Source organism: Delphinus delphis, chromosome 10, assembly GCF_949987515.2.
Source record: "Delphinus delphis chromosome 10, mDelDel1.2, whole genome shotgun sequence".
Lineage (NCBI taxonomy): Eukaryota > Metazoa > Chordata > Mammalia > Artiodactyla > Delphinidae > Delphinus > Delphinus delphis.
Window position 1 is genome coordinate 60,317,532 of NC_082692.2, and position 18,960 is coordinate 60,336,491.

Consider the following 18,960-nt stretch of genomic DNA (forward strand, 5'->3'; position numbering starts at 1 on the left):
TGAGAGAACCAGAGAGAGACACTGTGGATATCGCTTCTTTGCTTCTATGTGTGAGAGAAGGAAGGTGGGGAGAGAAGAGGGCAGGGGAAAGGGGAGGAGGGACTGTGGAGAATTCGAGCATATTGTGAGTGTGTGAGGGAAAAAGGGAACAGGGAGAGGGAGAGAGCAAGGAAGAGAGGGAGGCAGAGAGGGTATGTGGTGTGTGTGTGTGTGTGCGTGGCAGCTGTGACCAGTGGCTGGACTGTACACACAGCCCCTGCCTACACAGTTCTCAAAAGCCTCCCCAAGTTTCCTGGAGAAGCTCTGCCAGGGGCTTTGGGGAATTCTCTCCTCTCACTGGCTCTAAAGCAAGGCTGGATTCTCTCAGTCTGAGGATGCAGGATCAGGAGGCCCCCCCAAGGTCCTGCCCCTCTGGTCAGGACCTGATTTCTGGCTCTGGGTATCTGAAAGCCTGGCTCTGTGCTGGAGGAAATGATCCCCACTTGGGAGCTGGGGTTCCTCAGAGCAGCACAGCTTGTGTGGGCAGCAGCTGGAAGCTGATTCATCCTCCCTGCTCAGGGAGGGAGGATGCCAGGGTCTGTTTACAGCTCTAGGCCCGAGGAAGTCATCCCAGAAGGGGTGTGAGGGAGGAGGAATCAGGCTCTATCCTTGTGAGGGACGGTGACAGCGCTGGACCACTCCAGTTTGGAGGAGGTGTGAGGTCAGTTTGGGAAATTGTAAAAGGAGCTTGTAGTGGAAATCTTCCTTTCAGAGTCTGGCACCCATTCCTCCTCTTCCTGACAAAACAGTACCCCAAATATTGGGGGAAACACCTCTCCCCACTCCCAGGCTCCAAGAGTGGGTCTGGCTCTAATCAGGTGTCTTCCCCTCCTCCCAGCCACAGTGATTAGATCGGGGACGGACAGATGAACCCAAATCATGCCAGTGCGAGCCATGCCTAGGACTCTGTTCAACCCTTGCAAGTGGGGTGGTTTTTAAGGATGTGTGGTTGAGAGAAGGGAGAGGTTACAGTTCTGGCCGGCATCCTGCTATTGTGAGAAGTTTGAAACTGCAGCCCACCAGCAGAAAGCAATGGAAAGGAAAGAAACTGAGTCCTGAAGGTAAAGTTTAAACTCTGGATCCAGCAGTACCTGAAGCCACACTACTCTTGAACATTTTTGATTACATAGCTAATAGGTTCCCTTTTCTTTAAGTCAAGTTGGGTTGGGTTTTCTATCCCTGGTGATCCATGAAAGCCTGGCTGAAACAGTGGTAAATGGGATTCCCAAACCCCTACTGAGAACCAACAATGTACTGGGCAGGTACAGTGACAGGTGCTGGGGGAGGTGATTAAACACAAGGCTTCTGTCCCTGGGGGGCTCCCAGTCACCAGGGAAGGCAGATATCTGAATGAGGAGCCAACACCCCAGTGACAGACGTCCATGTGCTACAGAGGAGAGGAGCTGACAGTCTTAATCCAGAGCCCAGACGGGAAGGCCAGTGGGGGACGGAGGAGTGAGGACATAGGGTTGTCACTGGGTAACAAACACCAGCTTTAGAGACAGAAGGACCAAGCCTTTGATGCCAACACAACCTCTCCGAGTCTTCGTTTATTCACCTGCAAAAGGGGGAGTCTTATCTCATAGTTTTGTTGTAAGAATTAAACATTTAATCAGCCACTCGAGACATATTTGCTGAGCACCTGTTATGTGCCAGAAACTGTGAACAATACGGTATGTAAAACAGAGAGGGAGCTTATACTCCAGTGGGGTAAGCATCAGAACAAGAGCCTGGACCATGAGTGAGTGGGACAGGGAGGGACAGGGGTGGGAGAGGAGTATCAACAAACACAAACTTGCTTGATGACAATCTGTGACCATGGAGGGGAGGTCTGGAAGCAGAATAAGATTTGAACGTGTGAAGAGGGAGGGAGGGGGCAGGATTCCAGGTGGAGAGAGACCCCCATTATGAAGGCGGGGGGGGGGGGAAAGGAAGGCGGGAGGTGGGAGAGCAGGTGGGACCGACCCTGTGGGCCTTTGTGGGATGTTGAGTTTTGTCTTTATTTTAAGAGCCAAAGAAAACATGGATGGGTTGCCTCTGGATAATTAGGAGTTTGAAGCAAATTGTTGTCACTGGTTTTGCGTTCAACTGCGATGCTGTTATGGCCAAGGTGAGAATAGAAATTAAGAGAGAAGCAAACTCTGATAAGCTCGGGGCATCTCACCTCTGTTGGGGCAATGCCGTGAACAAGGGCGGCAGCAGCGGTGATGGTGCAGGGTTATCCCCATGCTGGGCTGGAGCTGCTGGTGGGGAACCACAGACTTGCTTCCACTGTCCTCTCAGAGGGCCAGAGGGACCAGGCCCAGGCCTCCATTCCAGGGGTGGGCGTGGTCACTGACTACAAAGCTGTGATGCACCAAGGGGCCTGGACCTCCTGAGACATGAAGCCCATTAGCAGACTAAACTTCTGGGGGGTGGGGAGCATCTGAGATAACGTTGTCTCTGGGAGCTGGCGGTGGTGGCCTCTGCTCCCAAGTAAGCGGAATGGGACAGTGGAAAGATGCTGGATTTCAAAATCAACTAAGCTGGGTTCCCAGTCCAGGCTCAGTGCCTTGTCAGCCACATGACTTTGAGCAGGTCTCTGAGCCCATCTCCTACCCTGTAAATCGAGGCTAATTCCTGCCTTGCAGGCTTTCTGGGGATTTGGGGAGTTAACACAGACAACATGCCTCCCTCTCAGGAAGTGGACCGTGACTTTCACTTCACTTTTCCAGTCCTTCTTGGGGTTCTGGATGACTAGTGTGGGCCACATGTGACAAGACAGCCCCAAGGCAGCCCCAGGCACCGCTGAAAGCATCCCAGAGTAGAATACCCTGAGCGGCCATAAGGACTTGCCTGTGTAAATAAAATTCCACTGGGAGAGGGGTTTGGGGAGACATGCCCACCCCATATGGCACATGGTGAATGCCTTTCACAGCCTTTCCTGGCAGCTGGCTGTGATCAAGGGGAAAAAGAGAGAGAGCCCAGGAGGGGTACAGAGCATCTAGGAGGGGAGGACATCTCTGGGGGCTTTGGGGTACTGACCACGGACAGGTAGCAAAGACCCCAGGCAGGGTCTCTGAATCAAGAGTTAGTGGCAGCGACTTCCCTGGCGGTCCAGTGGTTAGGACTTGGTGCTTTCACTACTGAGAGTCGGGCTTCAATCCCTGGTCAGGGAACTAAGATCCTGCAAGCCACATGGTGCAGCCGAAAGAAAAAAGAGTTAGTGGCGGTTTCTAGTTGCAGCAACATGGATGGGATGGACCTAGGGATTATCATACTAAGTGAAGGAAGTCAGACAGAGACAAATATCATTTATCACTTATATGTGGAATCTCAAATCTGATACAAGTGAGCTTATTTATAATACAGAAACAGACTCACAGACATAGAAAACAAATTTATGGTTACCAAAGGGGAAAGAGGGGGGAAGGATAAAATAGGAGTTTGGGATTAGTAGATATACACACTATATACAAAATAGACGAACAACAAGGACTTAATGTATAGCACAGGTAACTCTATTCAGTATCTTGTAATAACCTATAATGGGAAAGAATCTGGAAAAAAGATATATAACTGAATCACTTTGCTGTACACCTGAAACTAACACAATATTGTAAATCAATTATAGTTCAATAAAAATAAACAACAACAACAAAAGAGTTAGTGGCTGTTTCAAAACCCCCCTTTGCAGTCTCACAGTGGTAACAGCCACGTCCTCAGAACAGCACAGACAAGCAGGTCGGGGAATGGGAATCTAAACACACAGGGCACAAAAGACACAGCAAGAACAGAGTCTACTGCAAGGCTTACAGAGCCTCAGATGAGCCATTTATAGCTTCTGAAATGCATCTTAATGTGTCTCTTTGCAATGCCATCTCTTTCCAGGCAAGTTCAATCCTTGGCACCATTACCAGGGTGAGAGTGGAAGGTGCAGACTTCCCTGGACAATGTTAGCATGAAATCTTCCTTTGGGGAGGTTCTGGGAAGAGGAGAAACAATCAACACAGAGCCTTTATCTTGTTTAAACTCCCCTTCCTCTACTAAGTCCTTGATGCCCCTAAGAATCCTGCAGTCTAATTCGTAGATCAAGCATGTTATTAGATGTGAGAATTAGAAGTGACAAGCAAAATGCCCCATGCCATGATGCTAATACTCATTAAACCATCCTTGTCTACTTTAGAGAAAAACAAGCTCACTAAGAATATATTTAGTGATTGTCTGCTAAAATATGCTCCGAGTGATTTAAATCAAACATGGGGAGGTCTGGGTTGTCCTTGATTTGTCACATGGCCATTAAAACCACGGATGCAGAGAAACACTATATTCTTTCATTTTAAAAAGTGGCTGGCACCAGAAGGAAAGGTTTCACGAGGACGGAGCATCTGGATCAGGAAGCCTAAACTCTGGGGTCTCACCCTAACAGCCAGACACTCCTCTAACCTGGTCTCTCCGTTGGTGGCAGCCCCCTTCAGTGGCCCAGTTGGGGAGATCCCAGGGAGACCAGGCCAGAGGGCCTCACCAAGACCTGGATGAAGGCTCCAGAGCCCCAAAGGAGAGGTGAACACAGAGAGAAACTTTGGCTGAATCAGCTCCTGCTAAGAACCACCCGTTCCTTGAGGGAGGGGCAATGTGTACCAGCTTACTTGGGAGCACACTAGCTTACCTGAAGTTCATGCCTGGGAAACCACAACCGAAAGGAAGAAGATGAATCCTCCTCACTGCTTCCTGAAGGCTCACCTCTGCTCCACCCGAGTGTCTGAGCATTTATGTGGCACCTGCTTAAGCCTCCACAGACCCACCACGCTAGAATGCAACTCAACACGGCGCGTCCTCCACAGACATCAGACAGGAAGCCTACACCAATGGAGGTGGAACCCTGCCACTGAGAAATGAAAGTCATAGGTACCTGTGCCACATAAGATGTCACCTTGTGGCCTTTTATTTCTGCAGGACATTTCTGAAATGGCTCTAGGCAGGGAAGTGCATAAGCCAGCAGGTTTGACAGATGATGAGTTAAAAATGAATGAAGCTGGTCAGCTGAGTTAGGTTTTCATTTCCTAAACTTGAAACCTTATCCTGTAATACTTATAGGTGACTTGCTCTTGGAGACTGGAAACCAGCCTTCAGCAGAAATGGTGACAGGACAATTCTGGCTGGTCTACAAGGAGAGCGGGCTCTCTCCACCGCCTTCAGCCTCATGCCCCACACCAGGTGGGGACAGGTCATATGCAGATTCCTCTTTTTCCCAACCATCTTGGGGAATTACACTGCCCTCTAAGTCCAAGATCACGATGCTGTCTGAACACAATCACCGCCCTTCACGACATCAGCAAATTTCAGCACTGAGCATTGGGCCAGCTCCTCACTGGCTAGCCCCTAGGCTCTCTGAGGAATGTGTCACAGGGGTCCCTAATCACTGTCAACTGTCATTCTCTCAGGAGGGGCCCAGAAAGGTCAGGTATTTGGCACAAGTTCTCAAAGCTTACCAAGCAAGAAAACAGTCTGATTAGAAATAAAGCTGAGTATATTGATTTTTCTTGATGAAATTTTGAATGCAACAAGTATTCATGGTGTGTTTTTCAGCATCCAGTAACACCACATGAGGCACCTATTAGTAAACCCTTGAGAAAGAGATTGTCCCAAGGTCAAAAATCAAAGGATGGAGAGAAGCACTTTTACATTATTATTAGAGGTGCACGTGGTCTCAGAAGTGACCTTCCTTGACCTTGTCCCACTGAAACAGACTCACAGGCTCTCACACATCCACATACACCTTGGCCTGAAGATCCTGTATATAATTTTAGAGAAGAAAACAGAAATTGACAGAAAGTGGTTTTTAGCGAAGCAAATACAATTCTGCATAAACATTGCCAAGGCCCTTGTAATACAATAAGCCCAGAAACATCCAACAAAGAGGAGCATGTTCTTTGGAACTAATGTATAAAAGCTTTATGATGATGATGACATTCCTGAGACTCTCATAAAAATTCTAACTTTCATGTTCCCTTTTAGCTTTGTTTATTTGTTTTGGGCCCTTGTTAGGGTTGATTTTTTTGAGCTGCAGACAAATCTAATGGCCACTTCTAGCATTGTGGCATACTCCAAATATATCTAGGACCAAAATCTTCCTGCTACATGAATACACCTCAGTCTCAGGCCCAGGAGCATCTCCGAGTCTTAAGAACCTGCATGGAAAGCTACTAAGCTCAGAGATGGCTTTTGAGGGCTCCCAACGAAAAAGGACAACGTTGTAACAACTTCTGCAAACATCAGTTTTTTCAGCTACAAAATTGGATTATTGGCTCCACGTATCTCATGGGTGGCTGAGAGGTTAAAACAACATAATGCAACCAAAAAATGCTTCTTCAATTTAATAAGGTCTGGCTGCATCCTTCTTAATGACCTAGACTTGAGTGTCAGGCATTAAGATGCTCTCAGACACAGGATGCTTTCAGGTCTGCTGGCTCACCCCTCAGGGCCTTTGCACTGCCTCTCGGTACTCTCCCAGCACTTATACCATCTCCGTATGGTTATGGTTGGGACTTTCCTGTCTTCCATATCAGACTCTGAGCTCTTGCAGGGCAGGGACCTCTTCCTGTTGTTCTTGGAGACACCCTTTTCCACTCAAGCCACTGCTATGCTGGGCAGGCTTGTTCCAGCTGCGGGGAGCTGACTGTGAGCGCCTCTCGCCAACTCAGTGATAATACGTCGATAGCTCAAAAACGTATATGGTGGGAGTATTTACACTATGGAAATTGGCAAATACTACAAATCAAGCTTTCTTTATCCCTGGAGAGCCGGTTGTCAAAAATTCACCAGGACACCACTGACTCCAGGCCAGCTTTCTCACCTCATCCTTTTAACCTGACACATTCACGCTGGACAAATGTTCTCTGCAACAGAACCAAAATCTAGCGTGCCACGGCACCCTCCCTTCTTGAAGCAGATGTTTCAGTTTGTACTCTGAGTTCTATGATCTACTTGTCTGGCTTACTCCCCAGCGATGCCAACAATAACAACCATAATAATAGCTAACATCTATTGGTACTTATTACGGGCCGGCTGCTGGGCTGAGCCCTGGCAGACCCCTTTCAATGAGTCTTGTCCACAACGCTGTGAGGCTGGCACTGTGTTACACTCATCTGGACCAGGAGGAAAGCGAGGCTTTGGATCCTTGCCCACAGGCGGGCAGGGCCAGCATCAGAACCTAAACCAGCTCAGCCACATCACCCCTCTGTCACAGCCACACTGGGTCACTTGCCCTGCTACCCTCCTGTGAACCTTCTCCCCATGGTCATGTCTGTGCATGTCCAGCACTAGTCGCTGTGTTTCTGTTTTCATCCATGTAGCAGTGGTATGAGGGGAGTTCGTTGATTATGCTTTGTGGCACCTTATGAATTCCCTAACAGCCCCCAGTTTTCATCCTGGACTCAGGGTGTGGGCTGGCCCCCGTTGTCCCACCCTAGAGCCCTGAATGCCAACCGGCCTCAGTGCCCACAATGAGATTCCCTTGCTGCTACACTCTTCCTTCTGGATTGAGGCTCCCAGAGGCCACAACTGTCAACATCACTTCTCTGAACCTGGCCTTGAGAACAGTCACTGGAGGTCCACTGCAGTAGGCACAGGGCTGCCTTGGTAATTACTCCCAGCACTACCCTAAACCAGCAGAAGCTCTACTTGATGGAAAGTAGACTTGGGAACAGAGAGCTAGTATGGGGCCAGGCCAGGGTTTCAGCCAGGTGTGTATGATAGCAGGGGCTGGCATTCTTTTCACAACACCAGAGGTCCTGAGTGTAAACTAGGGGACAGGCCTCTGGATGGCCAGGGGAGCCAATTCCCACTGCCGTCTCCCAGCCCCTGGCCCACAAAGCAGCAGGACCTGCCCTGGTGACTCTCTGGACGGGCCCTGCAACTCATTCTCCCGTCCCAGCCCCTGGCAAGCAGGACCCTGCCATGGGTTGAGCTATAGCCCGCTCCTGTGCTGGGGAGGGCCTGCCCAAGCCATGAAATCCCCACGGCCACAAAGGTCTCATCCCTCCAAAGGCAGCCTCCACGCAGTGAAAAGCAAGCTGTTTAACTTGCTTTTCAGCTCACTAGGGAACCATAATCCATTCCTCCTGGGTCGTTGTGGACATCCTGCTTTGATTGCACCCTTTATATTGTTAGTTTTAAGTTTTCTGACCTCCATAGTTTCAGTTGAGAAATCTGTCGTCACCTGAATTGATCTTCCCTTATAAGAAAGATATTGTTTATTTCTGGCTGCTTTCAAGATTTTTAATTTTTTCTTTAGTTTTTAGAAGTTTAATTATTATGTGTCTTGCTATGGATCTGAATGTCTTTGGTTTTCCAAGTTGTGTGTTTATTTTTCCAAGTTGTGTGTTTATTTTGGTTTTCCAAGTTGCGTGTTTATTTTTCAGGGTTTCAAGGACATATTCTGGCATTATTCTCAGAGAATGACCTTTTCTCCTCAAAATCAGCCAGTGAATTTATTTGGTTTTTATTTCCCTGGAGTACAACCCACAAGCCTTATCCAGCAGCTTCTAATTTTCTCCACTCATGCTTAAAAAAATCCTCTACTGCAATAAAAAGTGTAGCTGGAATACTTTTATGAGTGTGATTGGAAATGATGTCCTTGTCACAGGAGGCGCCATCCTCTGGCATACCTGCAGGGACTCGGCATGGCTTCCCAGCTGTGCCATCGGAGCTGGAGCCATCAGAGCCAGGGGCTGTGGGCCGCACGTCGTTATAGTAAAAGACATTAAAGTTCTTACCACCAGAGCCTTCTAACCATGGGACAGACACCATGGTGGGCACAATTCATCCTTCTCTAATCCTTTAGCAACCTTCTAAGCCCAGTGTCATGAATTCGCATTTTTCAGATGAGGAAAATGATGCTCAGAGATGCTTAGCAACTGGCCAGTAGCCACATAGCTGTTAAGTGGCAGAGCCAGTGTAAATGTGCCAGTAAATTTTTAAAAATTATTTTATGGCAGTATTGCTTACCTATAGTAAAGTGCACTCATCTTAAGTGTCACAGTGACTGTTTACATATGTGCACACACGTAAGATCACCACTTAAGTCAATGTGTAGAACATTCTAATCACTCCAGGAGGCTTGCTGGGTCCCCTCCCATTCAGTAGCCCCTTCTACTCCCAAGGACCGTCACTATTCTGGCTTCTCTCATCATAAATCAGTTTGACCATTTCAGAACGCTGCATCAATGGAATCCTACGGTATGTGCCATCTGTATCTGTCTTCTTTGGCTTAACATCCATGGTGTTCACCCATAGCGTTGCGTGTATTGACAGTTTCTTCTTTTTCATTCTATTTGATAACACACAGTGACATGACATAGCCTACCTACTGAATGGTATATTATTTTCCCAAAAGTTAGAGATATAAGCTAAATTGATTAGAAGCAATAAAAAAATTTCAGTGCTTTATGATCGTACCTGAAAGGCACAGCTGACAAAGTTATTCGGCTTATTTGGAATTCATTACACTTCCTGAGTTTACAAGGCCATTCCTAGATGTCTCTTGAAGAATCGCATTTTAGAGGTTAAACAAATCATCTGAAGGACACACAGTCCCAGAAAATTCAGATGTCTTTGTGTGGTTTAATTTGAATGAGGCTCTGGAAGCTACTTGACTGGGGAGTTGGGGGTCCCTGGGTCAATTATATAGAAAAAAATGAAATACTCTTTTCTTAATTATCTCATATCTTCACTTATACTAGTGTAGACTATAAGCCTTTTCAGTTCTTTCCTTACCAACAAATTCATAAATACTCCCCTGACAGGGCTGCCTTTGAATTGCAGAGGCCATAATGTTCTCTGATGCTTTTATGGTGATTCTGAGAGCAATTCACACCTCAGGCAGGATTCCTAGGAATACTTCTGACAGTACAGCTTACACAGCCCAGGCTGAAGTAGCCCACTTATATGGTAAATGCGTTGGCCCTCCCATCAGGTGATGCTGAATCAGTTTGCCTTCTTTAGGCTACTTGTTCCCGCTCTCAAATGAGAACTCAAGAAATTTAGCAGCAGTAGATTTTTTTTTTTAACACCTTATTCTCTCTTTTTTTTAAATTAATTTATTTATTTTTGCTGTGTTGGGTCTTCGTTTCTGTGCGAGGGCTTTCTCTAGCTGTGGCAAGTGGGGGCTACTCTTCATCGCGGTGCGCGGGCCTCTCACTATCGCGGCCTCTCTCGTTGGGGAGCACAGGCTCCAGACATGCAGGCTCAGTACTTGTGGCTCACGGGCCCAGTTGCTCCATGGCATGTGGGATCCTCCCAGACCAGGGCTCGAACCCGTGTCCCCTGCATTGGCAGGCAGATTCTCAACCACTGCGCCACCAGAAAAGCCCAGCAGCAGTAGATTTTGGTCTTGATTTTAAGAGCTATTTGTAGTCTTAAGAAATGAATACAGAAAAAAAAAAAAAAAAGAGAAAGAAATGGATACAGCATCATCTTCTATAATAGTTCCTGCTAAACTTATTTGTCTTCATGCTGAATACTGCCTTTCCAAATTAAGGTTTATTTCTCTAGGACCTTTCTAAGGATTTACATCTTGTAAGGTTTTTATAAAGTGAACTGGATGTTCTTTGCTGGCTATCCCCCTCTTATACTGGGATATCAAATCCTTCTTTTCATTTCTTAAATTGATGTTCTGTGGACCTTTCTGAGGGAACTTCAAATATTTAACCGCAAGGCTTATCCTAGGCTTGTGTATGTACTGTATGTATATCTGTGCTTTATGCATAAAAAGAGCAAGATTCCCTCTTCCCTCCAAAGACCAAGTTTGGCCTGGTTGGGGGGGCATTTAGTCCTGTTGAGAATGCACACCCTGGAGTCTGGAGGCAAACATTTGGGTTTGGATCCTGCTCCCACCCTTACCTGGAACAGTAACATGCCTCAGTGAGCTCAGCGTCTACAACTATAACAGGGGGTGCCATCCACCTTGCAGGACCATAAAGTGGAGAGTGTTGGCATCTAATTAGCATTCTTTTCTGGAAATCTACTCTCTGCCGCCCGCAGCCTAGATTCAGCCCTACCTTGCCCGAGCTTTCCAGTCTGCCCATTGCTCCCCCTTCCTTTGTCCAGCCTGCCTTTGCCTCCTGTCCTCCCCTGCTGAACACCTACCTCATGAAAGCCCAACTCAGGCATCCCTTCCTCTGGGACACCTGTCCTGCTGTTGCTCTAACCACGGGGCCCCCACGGGGACTTCAGAGTCTCCAGCAGAGCACTCTTCACTCACAGCTGCTCACGCACAGACTCATCTCCAGTTACTATGGAAGCTGCCGTGAGCAGTACTGAAATCTGTTTGACTCTTTAACCTTGGCCATTAACGTAGGCCTGGGCACTTGCTAAAGGAGAGAACCAGTGCCTTTGCTTATCAGAGAAATTTCAAAAAGATCAAAATTTCTGGTTAGGCTTTAGCACTTTCACTGCCGTGGCTGGAGTTCAGTTCCTGGTTGGGGCACTGAGATCCTGCAAACTGCTAGGTGCGGCCAAAAAAAAAGAGAAGAATTAAAAAATAAATAAATAAATTTTTAAAAGATCAAAATTTCAGGCTGGCCCCTTCCCCATAGTAACTGTCCTGAAATTTATGCAAGGAGGCTTCAAGGAAGAAAGGAGAAAAGGAACATTACAAACAAAAGGCACACCAAGAACTCGTGTCAAAAAATTATACGATAAACATCGCAAGTGAACACGTGAACAAACAGTTCTCCAGAAAATCAGTGATGGGCAATAAAGAGTTGATTGTTTTAGCACAGGCCTCCTGTGTAGGCTGAACTCAGTAAGCATTTATGGAGGAAACAAGTGAAAAATGTTTAATTTACCATGATGTGTGTCAGTGTGTAGGAACAAGGACACTCTCTTATAGAGCTATGTAAAGTGATCAATTTCAGGAAATTTAAAATTAATACAATACTATTCTACCATTATCCATATTCAAATGGTGTCAGTTGTCCCAATGTCCTTCATAGCTATTTCCCCTCACCTCAAGAGTTGATTAAGGATTAGGCATGTCACTTGGGTATCGTTTCTTGTTAGTCTTCTTTAATCTAAACATTTCCTCAGTCTCTTTTTCTTTAATGACATCAATATTTTGAAGACTTCAAGCCAGTTGGTTTGAATAATATTGCTCGGTGTGTCTTTGATGTTTCCCAAGATGAGATTTATTCTAAAATTTGGAAGGGTAGACTGTCTCTCACAGTACACAAATGAAACTTCCCACCAACATTCCTCAATTTTTTTCCCTTAAATTCTTCAATCTAGTCAAGAGATTTGTCAGTTGTACAGCTTTTTCACTGAACAGCCGTGGGTAAGATGGGATTTTTCCAAGCACACAGTAACTTTCTTTGACTTGTTGCACCATGGTGTGTAAAGAAATCTCAAGAGCTCATTAACCAAAATGAACTACATGAAATTGGCACACAGTGCTGCCAACACAAATAATTCCATTGCCATTCAGGCTCCTTTGCCACATAAATATTCCACAAAGTGTACACCTAGGAAGAATGCTCTCTGTTCAAAAAAGTGAAAACACTTCAAAGAAACCATCGCATACATAATTTTTAATATAAGAATTTACCCATGCTAATACAATATACACATTATTTTAAATGTCTCATCATATTCTGTCAAGTTGAATGTATCCTAACTTACTTCCTCTGTTCTATTGTTGGACATTTAGATTATTTCTGGGTTTTACATTACAAATAATCCAGTATATCTCATTTTTGTATTGAGAATTATTTTTGTATTAAAAATATTCCATCGTCTCTTTAGGTATAGGTTTTCAAAAATGAAATTACTGGGTTAAAGGACTTGAACATGCTAATGGCTCTTGATACACGTTGGTAAAAGGTTATGCCCATTTCAACTTTGCCAGCAATGGATGAGAGTGCCTTTTTCCATCTACCCTTGCCAACACTGAAGAGAATGCTGAAAAAAAAACATTAATTTCATGAGAAAAAAGCTACTTGAAGCATAAATCTCTATTCCCTTGCTTTCTATTGAGGTTCAACATTTCCCCATATACTTGTTAACCTGTGGATGTCCTCATCCCATAGTGATAATTTTTTAATATCATATCTTCTTTAGGGCTATTGCAAACCCATTAGGATATCTCTAAAACATACTGTGGAGTTTATACTAAAAGGGCAGCATCCTAATTTATGAATCCTGTGGACTGTGTGGAACACCAAGCAATAAGTGATCAGGTAGAAGTAAAGGATATTTGACTCCAAGTGAAAAGAAATGAAGGCTTAAGTTGTCTCAGAAAAACCAAAGCCAATGCCACAGGCATAATCAGGAGATATGTTTTGATTTCAGTCCCAGGGATAATTTTTCTCTCTCATTCCCCAAAAACAGTCTCCCAAACTGATCTGTGTTAAAGGTAATAGCACAAAACAACAAAATCAGAGAGAACAATTTTTATAATGAAGCAAAGAACTAAGAAGCCAATTTGTTTCCAAGAAAAGTAGGAACGCCATTCCTGAATCAGTTCGACACCAAATGATGACTGACGTGTGCATCTAGGCTCACTGAGAAAGTTCGGTTTCCTCAGAAGATCTTAAACAACCAGTATAAGTCCTTATTTATAATGTTTGACTGAATCTATGCAATAAATGGTCAAGAAGATAAATTTTTATATAATAAAAAGATGACAAAGGGAATGATCCTATAGTATCCCATTAGCTATATAACTTCTAAAATAAGTAATCCATCATTCATTCTATAATAAATTCACTGAAGTTTGTTAATCTCCCAAAGCTAAAAATTTTAAACTAACACTGACAACAGAAATATGTTTTAATGCAAAACATATGGAGAAAACAAACTGACGAAGCACAAACCATCTGATCATAATTAGAGCAGTGACCATTACAAGGGAATTTTCATTTAAAATTCTTAAAATGCTTTTACTATAATAAATAACCAACCAGAACCCTAGGACAGGTAGACTCTTTTTCACTGTGATGAGAAAGAGGAAAGCTGAAGTTTTGGACTACCACCGTTTTTACAGTGACTTGACATTACCTGTGTCCTCCCCAAGGAAGCCTACATTCTAATCTGAGTCCCTCCTATAGAACCACACCACAGACAGGCCCGGGTGCTTGATATAGTCATTTACTTCTGACACAATTGGTTAATTTTATCACATGGATGTCTACCCTGTATTCCTAATGCCTTAATTTTCTGTGAGCAAGAATTTTTATTATTATAATTATTCATGGCTCCATAGTATCTCAAAAACATATGCATATGGTAGCTACTGGATAAACAGCTAGAAATTAAACCAATGCACCAAAAATGGGATTAATTTACATAGGAAAGGAAAGGTATGTCATAGGCAGTGGGGAGTGAAACATGAGTCTAAAAAGCGGTCATCTCTGCAACTTCACAGAGCTGCTATCCACTATTTTATTGGGATTTCACACAATACATACACAGGTATTCTTCGTGTAATTTGACACATACAGTGTTTTAAAATCCAGTTGCTTGCATATGAATATGCTGAAAGAATATCCCAGAGAGTAATATCCTAAAGTAAATCACTTCTAAACCAAGGTGAATTTCAGACTGCACAAGGAGCAGAGAAGCTGATGGTCAGAGTGGATGGCAGCACAAAGTGACCCCAAACACCATCCCCCAGCCAGACACCAGGTATTTAGTCTAAACCATCTATTGGAAACTAATTTTTTTGTTGGTTTCAAGAAACTGGGCACGTTTTAAAATCTGTTACTTATCTGAAATTTTCCATACTTGATTCAAGTCAAAATATTCCTTAAATGTTTCCCATGATGAATTTGGCAGTACAATGCTGAGAGGTTACACAGCTTGTTCCTACATAAATAAACTCCTCTGAAGCATCCTTCAAAATGTAACAGACTGTCAGCCCACAGGCCATACATCTGAGACACTTTGACCTAGACATACTTCTCTATCAAACGGAGACTTAGAGAAATTTCAAGAAGCAAAACCTGCCCCATGAATCATGGACTTCTTTCCTGGACAGGTTCTTATGATGGACTTGAATAATATGGAAAAACAGGAAATGAGTTCAAACTTTTGCATCTTCTTTGATTTCAGACAATAATAATCCCAAGACTCCTGGCGATGTCCCCACAAGACATCATACAAGATTGAACCAGTGAAATTCCCAGCTTCTCCTCAGCATCCTCTTTCTGCTAACTTTAATTAAACAAGTTTGGGTGTGTTCTATCTGCATTAGACACACTGAATGTAGAAGACAGCTTAGTAAACCTCCCCTTTCTTAAAAAATAATGCCGATCAATCAATCACTGTCGGCCCCACCTGTTTGAAGGAAGATGGTGCCTCCCGTTAGCTGAGACCCTAAGGGTGCACTTGGCCACTCACCTCGCCTGCTGGCAGACGCAGCAGATCCACACCTTCTCGTGCTTCTGGTAGGAGCAGCAGCTCTTGCAGACGTTGAACTTACAGTCCCCACACTGGCGCTTGGTGTTGACAAGGAAGGTGAAGGGTGAGCAGCAGCGCATACAGCAGTGCTCCACGAACTTCTGGTGCTTGGAGAGGATGCTGCACTTGCTGCCTTCCTCATCCAGCTTCTGCTTCATCTCGCTGGGGAGCCAGGTTGGGGAAAGGGTGAGGAGAAGAGAAACAGCACATCAGGTCAGGGGGCTCCCTCCCTAAAGCACGCCACCCTGGCCCTCCCATATGGCAAGCTGCCATGTAGGATCTTCCTGTAAAACACAGAAAGATCAATGGCTTGACATAATATCCAGAGAGGAACCCTAATGGTGGATTAATTTTATGTTCTTCTATATGTCATATTTTCTATAAGAAAGCACAAAACCTTATTACTTATATTTCAGACACTAGATTTAAATACAAATTATTATAAAGCTAAGCACATTAAAAAGAAATCCTTTAGCTTAATTAATGTCTTTTTAAAGGAGCAGGAGATCATTTATGTTAAAATATTAATCCTTATAACAGCCCTGCTGGGAATATGATAAATGCAGTCCTGGCCCTTAATATCCCTGGAAACTGAAGCACCAGGGATTTTAAAAGCTTTCAAATCAATGTAGTCAATAAAGATTCTCTGGGTGATGGGCTAATCCTAAACACTGGTGACTCAGAGTTGGATAAAAGTTAACCCCCTTCTTCCAAAGAGCTTGTGGATGTTCTGGGCACACAACTGGTCATAGTAATGTAAAACACAACACTGCATGCACTTTTCTCTACACTCTGAGGAGGAAAGGAGAAACCCTAAGAGGCAAGGATCTACCCCAAACACACTGAGTTACCCAGGATACAACTGACCGGAAGTAACCAAGTTATTCTACCTTGGCAAATTTGAGTTGTTTTTTCCTGTTCAAAGATGCACACCCACAAAGAATAACAGAAAATAATTTTTGTTTCTGTATCCATTTTGTGATTGTGCAATTCACCCCAGATGAATCTATGATGTATGTGGCAAATATTTTCTTTCATTTTGAACTTGTCTTTTCAACTTTGCTTATTGGTGTCTTTCATCATTTAGAAGCGTTTAATTTTTCTGTCGTTAAATTGGTCAGTCTTTTCTTCTATGGCTTCTGAGTGTTACATCTTGCTTATTACTCCTCCCACCCTCTACCAACCACTAATCTAATTTCTATTTCTTTGAATTTGGACATTTAATATAAATGGAATCATACCATATGTGTTTAAGGTTCATCCATGTGACAGCATGTATCAGAATTTCATTCCTTTTTATGGCCAAGTAATAGTCCATTTACAGATGTACCATATTTTATTTATCCATTCATCGACTGATAGACATCTGGGTTCTTTCTACTTTTTTGGCTATTTTGAATAATGCCGCTATTGACATTCATGTATAAGTTTTTGTGTGGACGTATCTTTTCAATCCCAGGAGTGGAATTACTGGGACATATGGTAATGCTAAATGTTTAAACTTTTAAGAAACTACCAGAGTGTTTTCTAAATCGCTGCTCCATCTTACATCCCACCAGCAACATATGAGGGTTCTGATTTTTCTGCATACTCACCAACACTTGTTATTTTCTGCCTTTTTTATTATAGCCATCCTAGGGGGTTTGAGGTGGTATCTAATTGTGCTTTTGATTTGCATTTCCCTACTAGCCATTTGTACGTAGTCTTTGGAGAAAAGTCTATTCAAATCTTTTACCCATTTTAAAATTAGAATATTTCTCTTTTTCATCATTGTGTTATAAGAGTTCTTTATAATATTCTGGATACAAGTCCCTTATCGGATATATGATTGGCAAATATTTTCTCTTTCTTATATTAAACCTTATATTTTATTAGTATTTTTAGGTGCTTTTAGTACAAAGAAGGGCTGCACTAGCTCATCCCAGCCTGCTACTAGAATGGGAAATCTACATATGGTTTTATAATCTAATTTTTCACTTAACAACAACACATCATAAACATCTTTCCATGAAAATTCAAAGAGTGTTTGTAGCTTTAGCTTTCAGGTCCCCTGAGCTGGCTTACATGGCTGCCAGTATACGCACAGGGCTTTCTGCTCTGCACTGCGGTGCCCGATGCTCATTTGTTTCTTGAGCATTAGAAGGGGAGACTACATCAGGCCAGCTGATAATTCTACAGGGTAAAATATTGTATATGTATACTTGGCTGAACAAAATATATACAGGGAAACAGGACAGAGGTTTTTTTCCTTAAGACATGAAGATGTTGTTATCCAGTCCCTCGGATTTAGAATAGAAGGTGAGCTAAGTTATCAACGGCTCTGACCTCTGTAAACAATATAAGAACAGCCTCAGCAATTGACCTTCTTCTATTGATATTTCAAAGACACTGAATTAAATAGGATAAAACACCCAGGAAGGAAAGTCTTTAGGGATCAAAAAAAGCTCTGTGAACTCAATGCACAAGATCACTTGAGCTTTATGAGTTTTGTTTCCTGATACACAGGACTGCAAATGCCAATGGCATTTAAAAACTCACTGAGAGTCTAGTGATAAAACTGTACCAATTCCTCCAAAGTTTGTTCCAAGCAAATGGAGTGTTTTGAACCACAGGCTCAGTAGAGGGATAGAATGCCCTTCTTGTGAACCATCTCTCACTTCTCAGATTCTACTGCCCTATAGTACCTCATGGGAGAGGTCACTGAATTGTATAGGATAACCTGTAGTGGCTAACTGCAGAATCAAACAAGAATTATGCAAGACCAGGTACCTGCACTGAAATGTCCTGGGAAGGACCAAGCCCCCAAATGGTCAGCCATGTGGGAAAGAGTGATGGGCTTAGAGTCAGTGGCTGGGGTGTAGAGCTGAGCTCAATCACTTCTCAAAGATCCCTCCAACCTTTCTGAGCCTCTGCCTCTGCCTTCTGAGAGGCAACAGTAATTCCTACTTCGCAGAGTTTCCAGAGATTTTAAGTGAGCAAATCAACAATAAGCAAATAGTACTTTTCATTTTGATTAGCAAGAAATCCAGTGGTCTCAGTACCCATAACATTTGATCACACTTGTTTCTATGTCAAGAAAGTTTTGTGATAGTATCTGGGCAAAAAGGCTCAATATGTATTTGTTGCTTGAGCACTGAGTGTTAGTGGGTGTGAAGTGGCATCTCATTGTGGTTTTGACTTGCATTTCCCAGGTGAGTAATGATGTTGAACACGGTTAGTCTGGTCTTTAGCAATGTCATCTAACATCTGGTTTAGCCTCTTCCCGATACATCACTCTGCAACTGACATATGAAAAGCTTATCAACATTTCATGGTTTCTGGGTCCACTGCAATGCCGGTTCTGATTCTCACCATGTGCTGAGAATGTATGCAGGCTCAATGGGGCTAGAGTGTCATAAGTTAGCTGTGTCTGCCATAGGTGTAGCAGGGACAGTGATGGCATATATGTCACTTGTTTGCTATCAAAGAGACAGTAATTCTAGCCCA

The 18,960-nt window shown here is 43.8% G+C and overlaps 1 protein-coding gene and 1 long non-coding RNA gene across 4 annotated transcripts in view; one reads left to right on the forward strand and one right to left on the reverse strand.

Annotated features, from left to right (window-relative positions):
• Positions 1 to 18,960, forward strand: part of LOC132432215 (uncharacterized) — a 266,402-nt gene that overhangs the window by 220,173 nt on the left and 27,269 nt on the right. The gene's annotated exons all lie outside the window — the stretch shown is intronic.
• The window catches only part of MYRIP (myosin VIIA and Rab interacting protein), a 217,716-nt gene that overhangs the window by 97,884 nt on the left and 100,872 nt on the right, over positions 1 to 18,960 (reverse strand). For both annotated transcript variants that reach the window (XM_060022307.1, XM_060022306.1), the window contains exon 3: positions 15,415 to 15,636. In XM_060022307.1, coding sequence (XP_059878290.1) covers positions 15,415 to 15,636 — 222 coding nt within the window. The remainder of the gene's footprint in view (positions 1 to 15,414; positions 15,637 to 18,960) is intronic.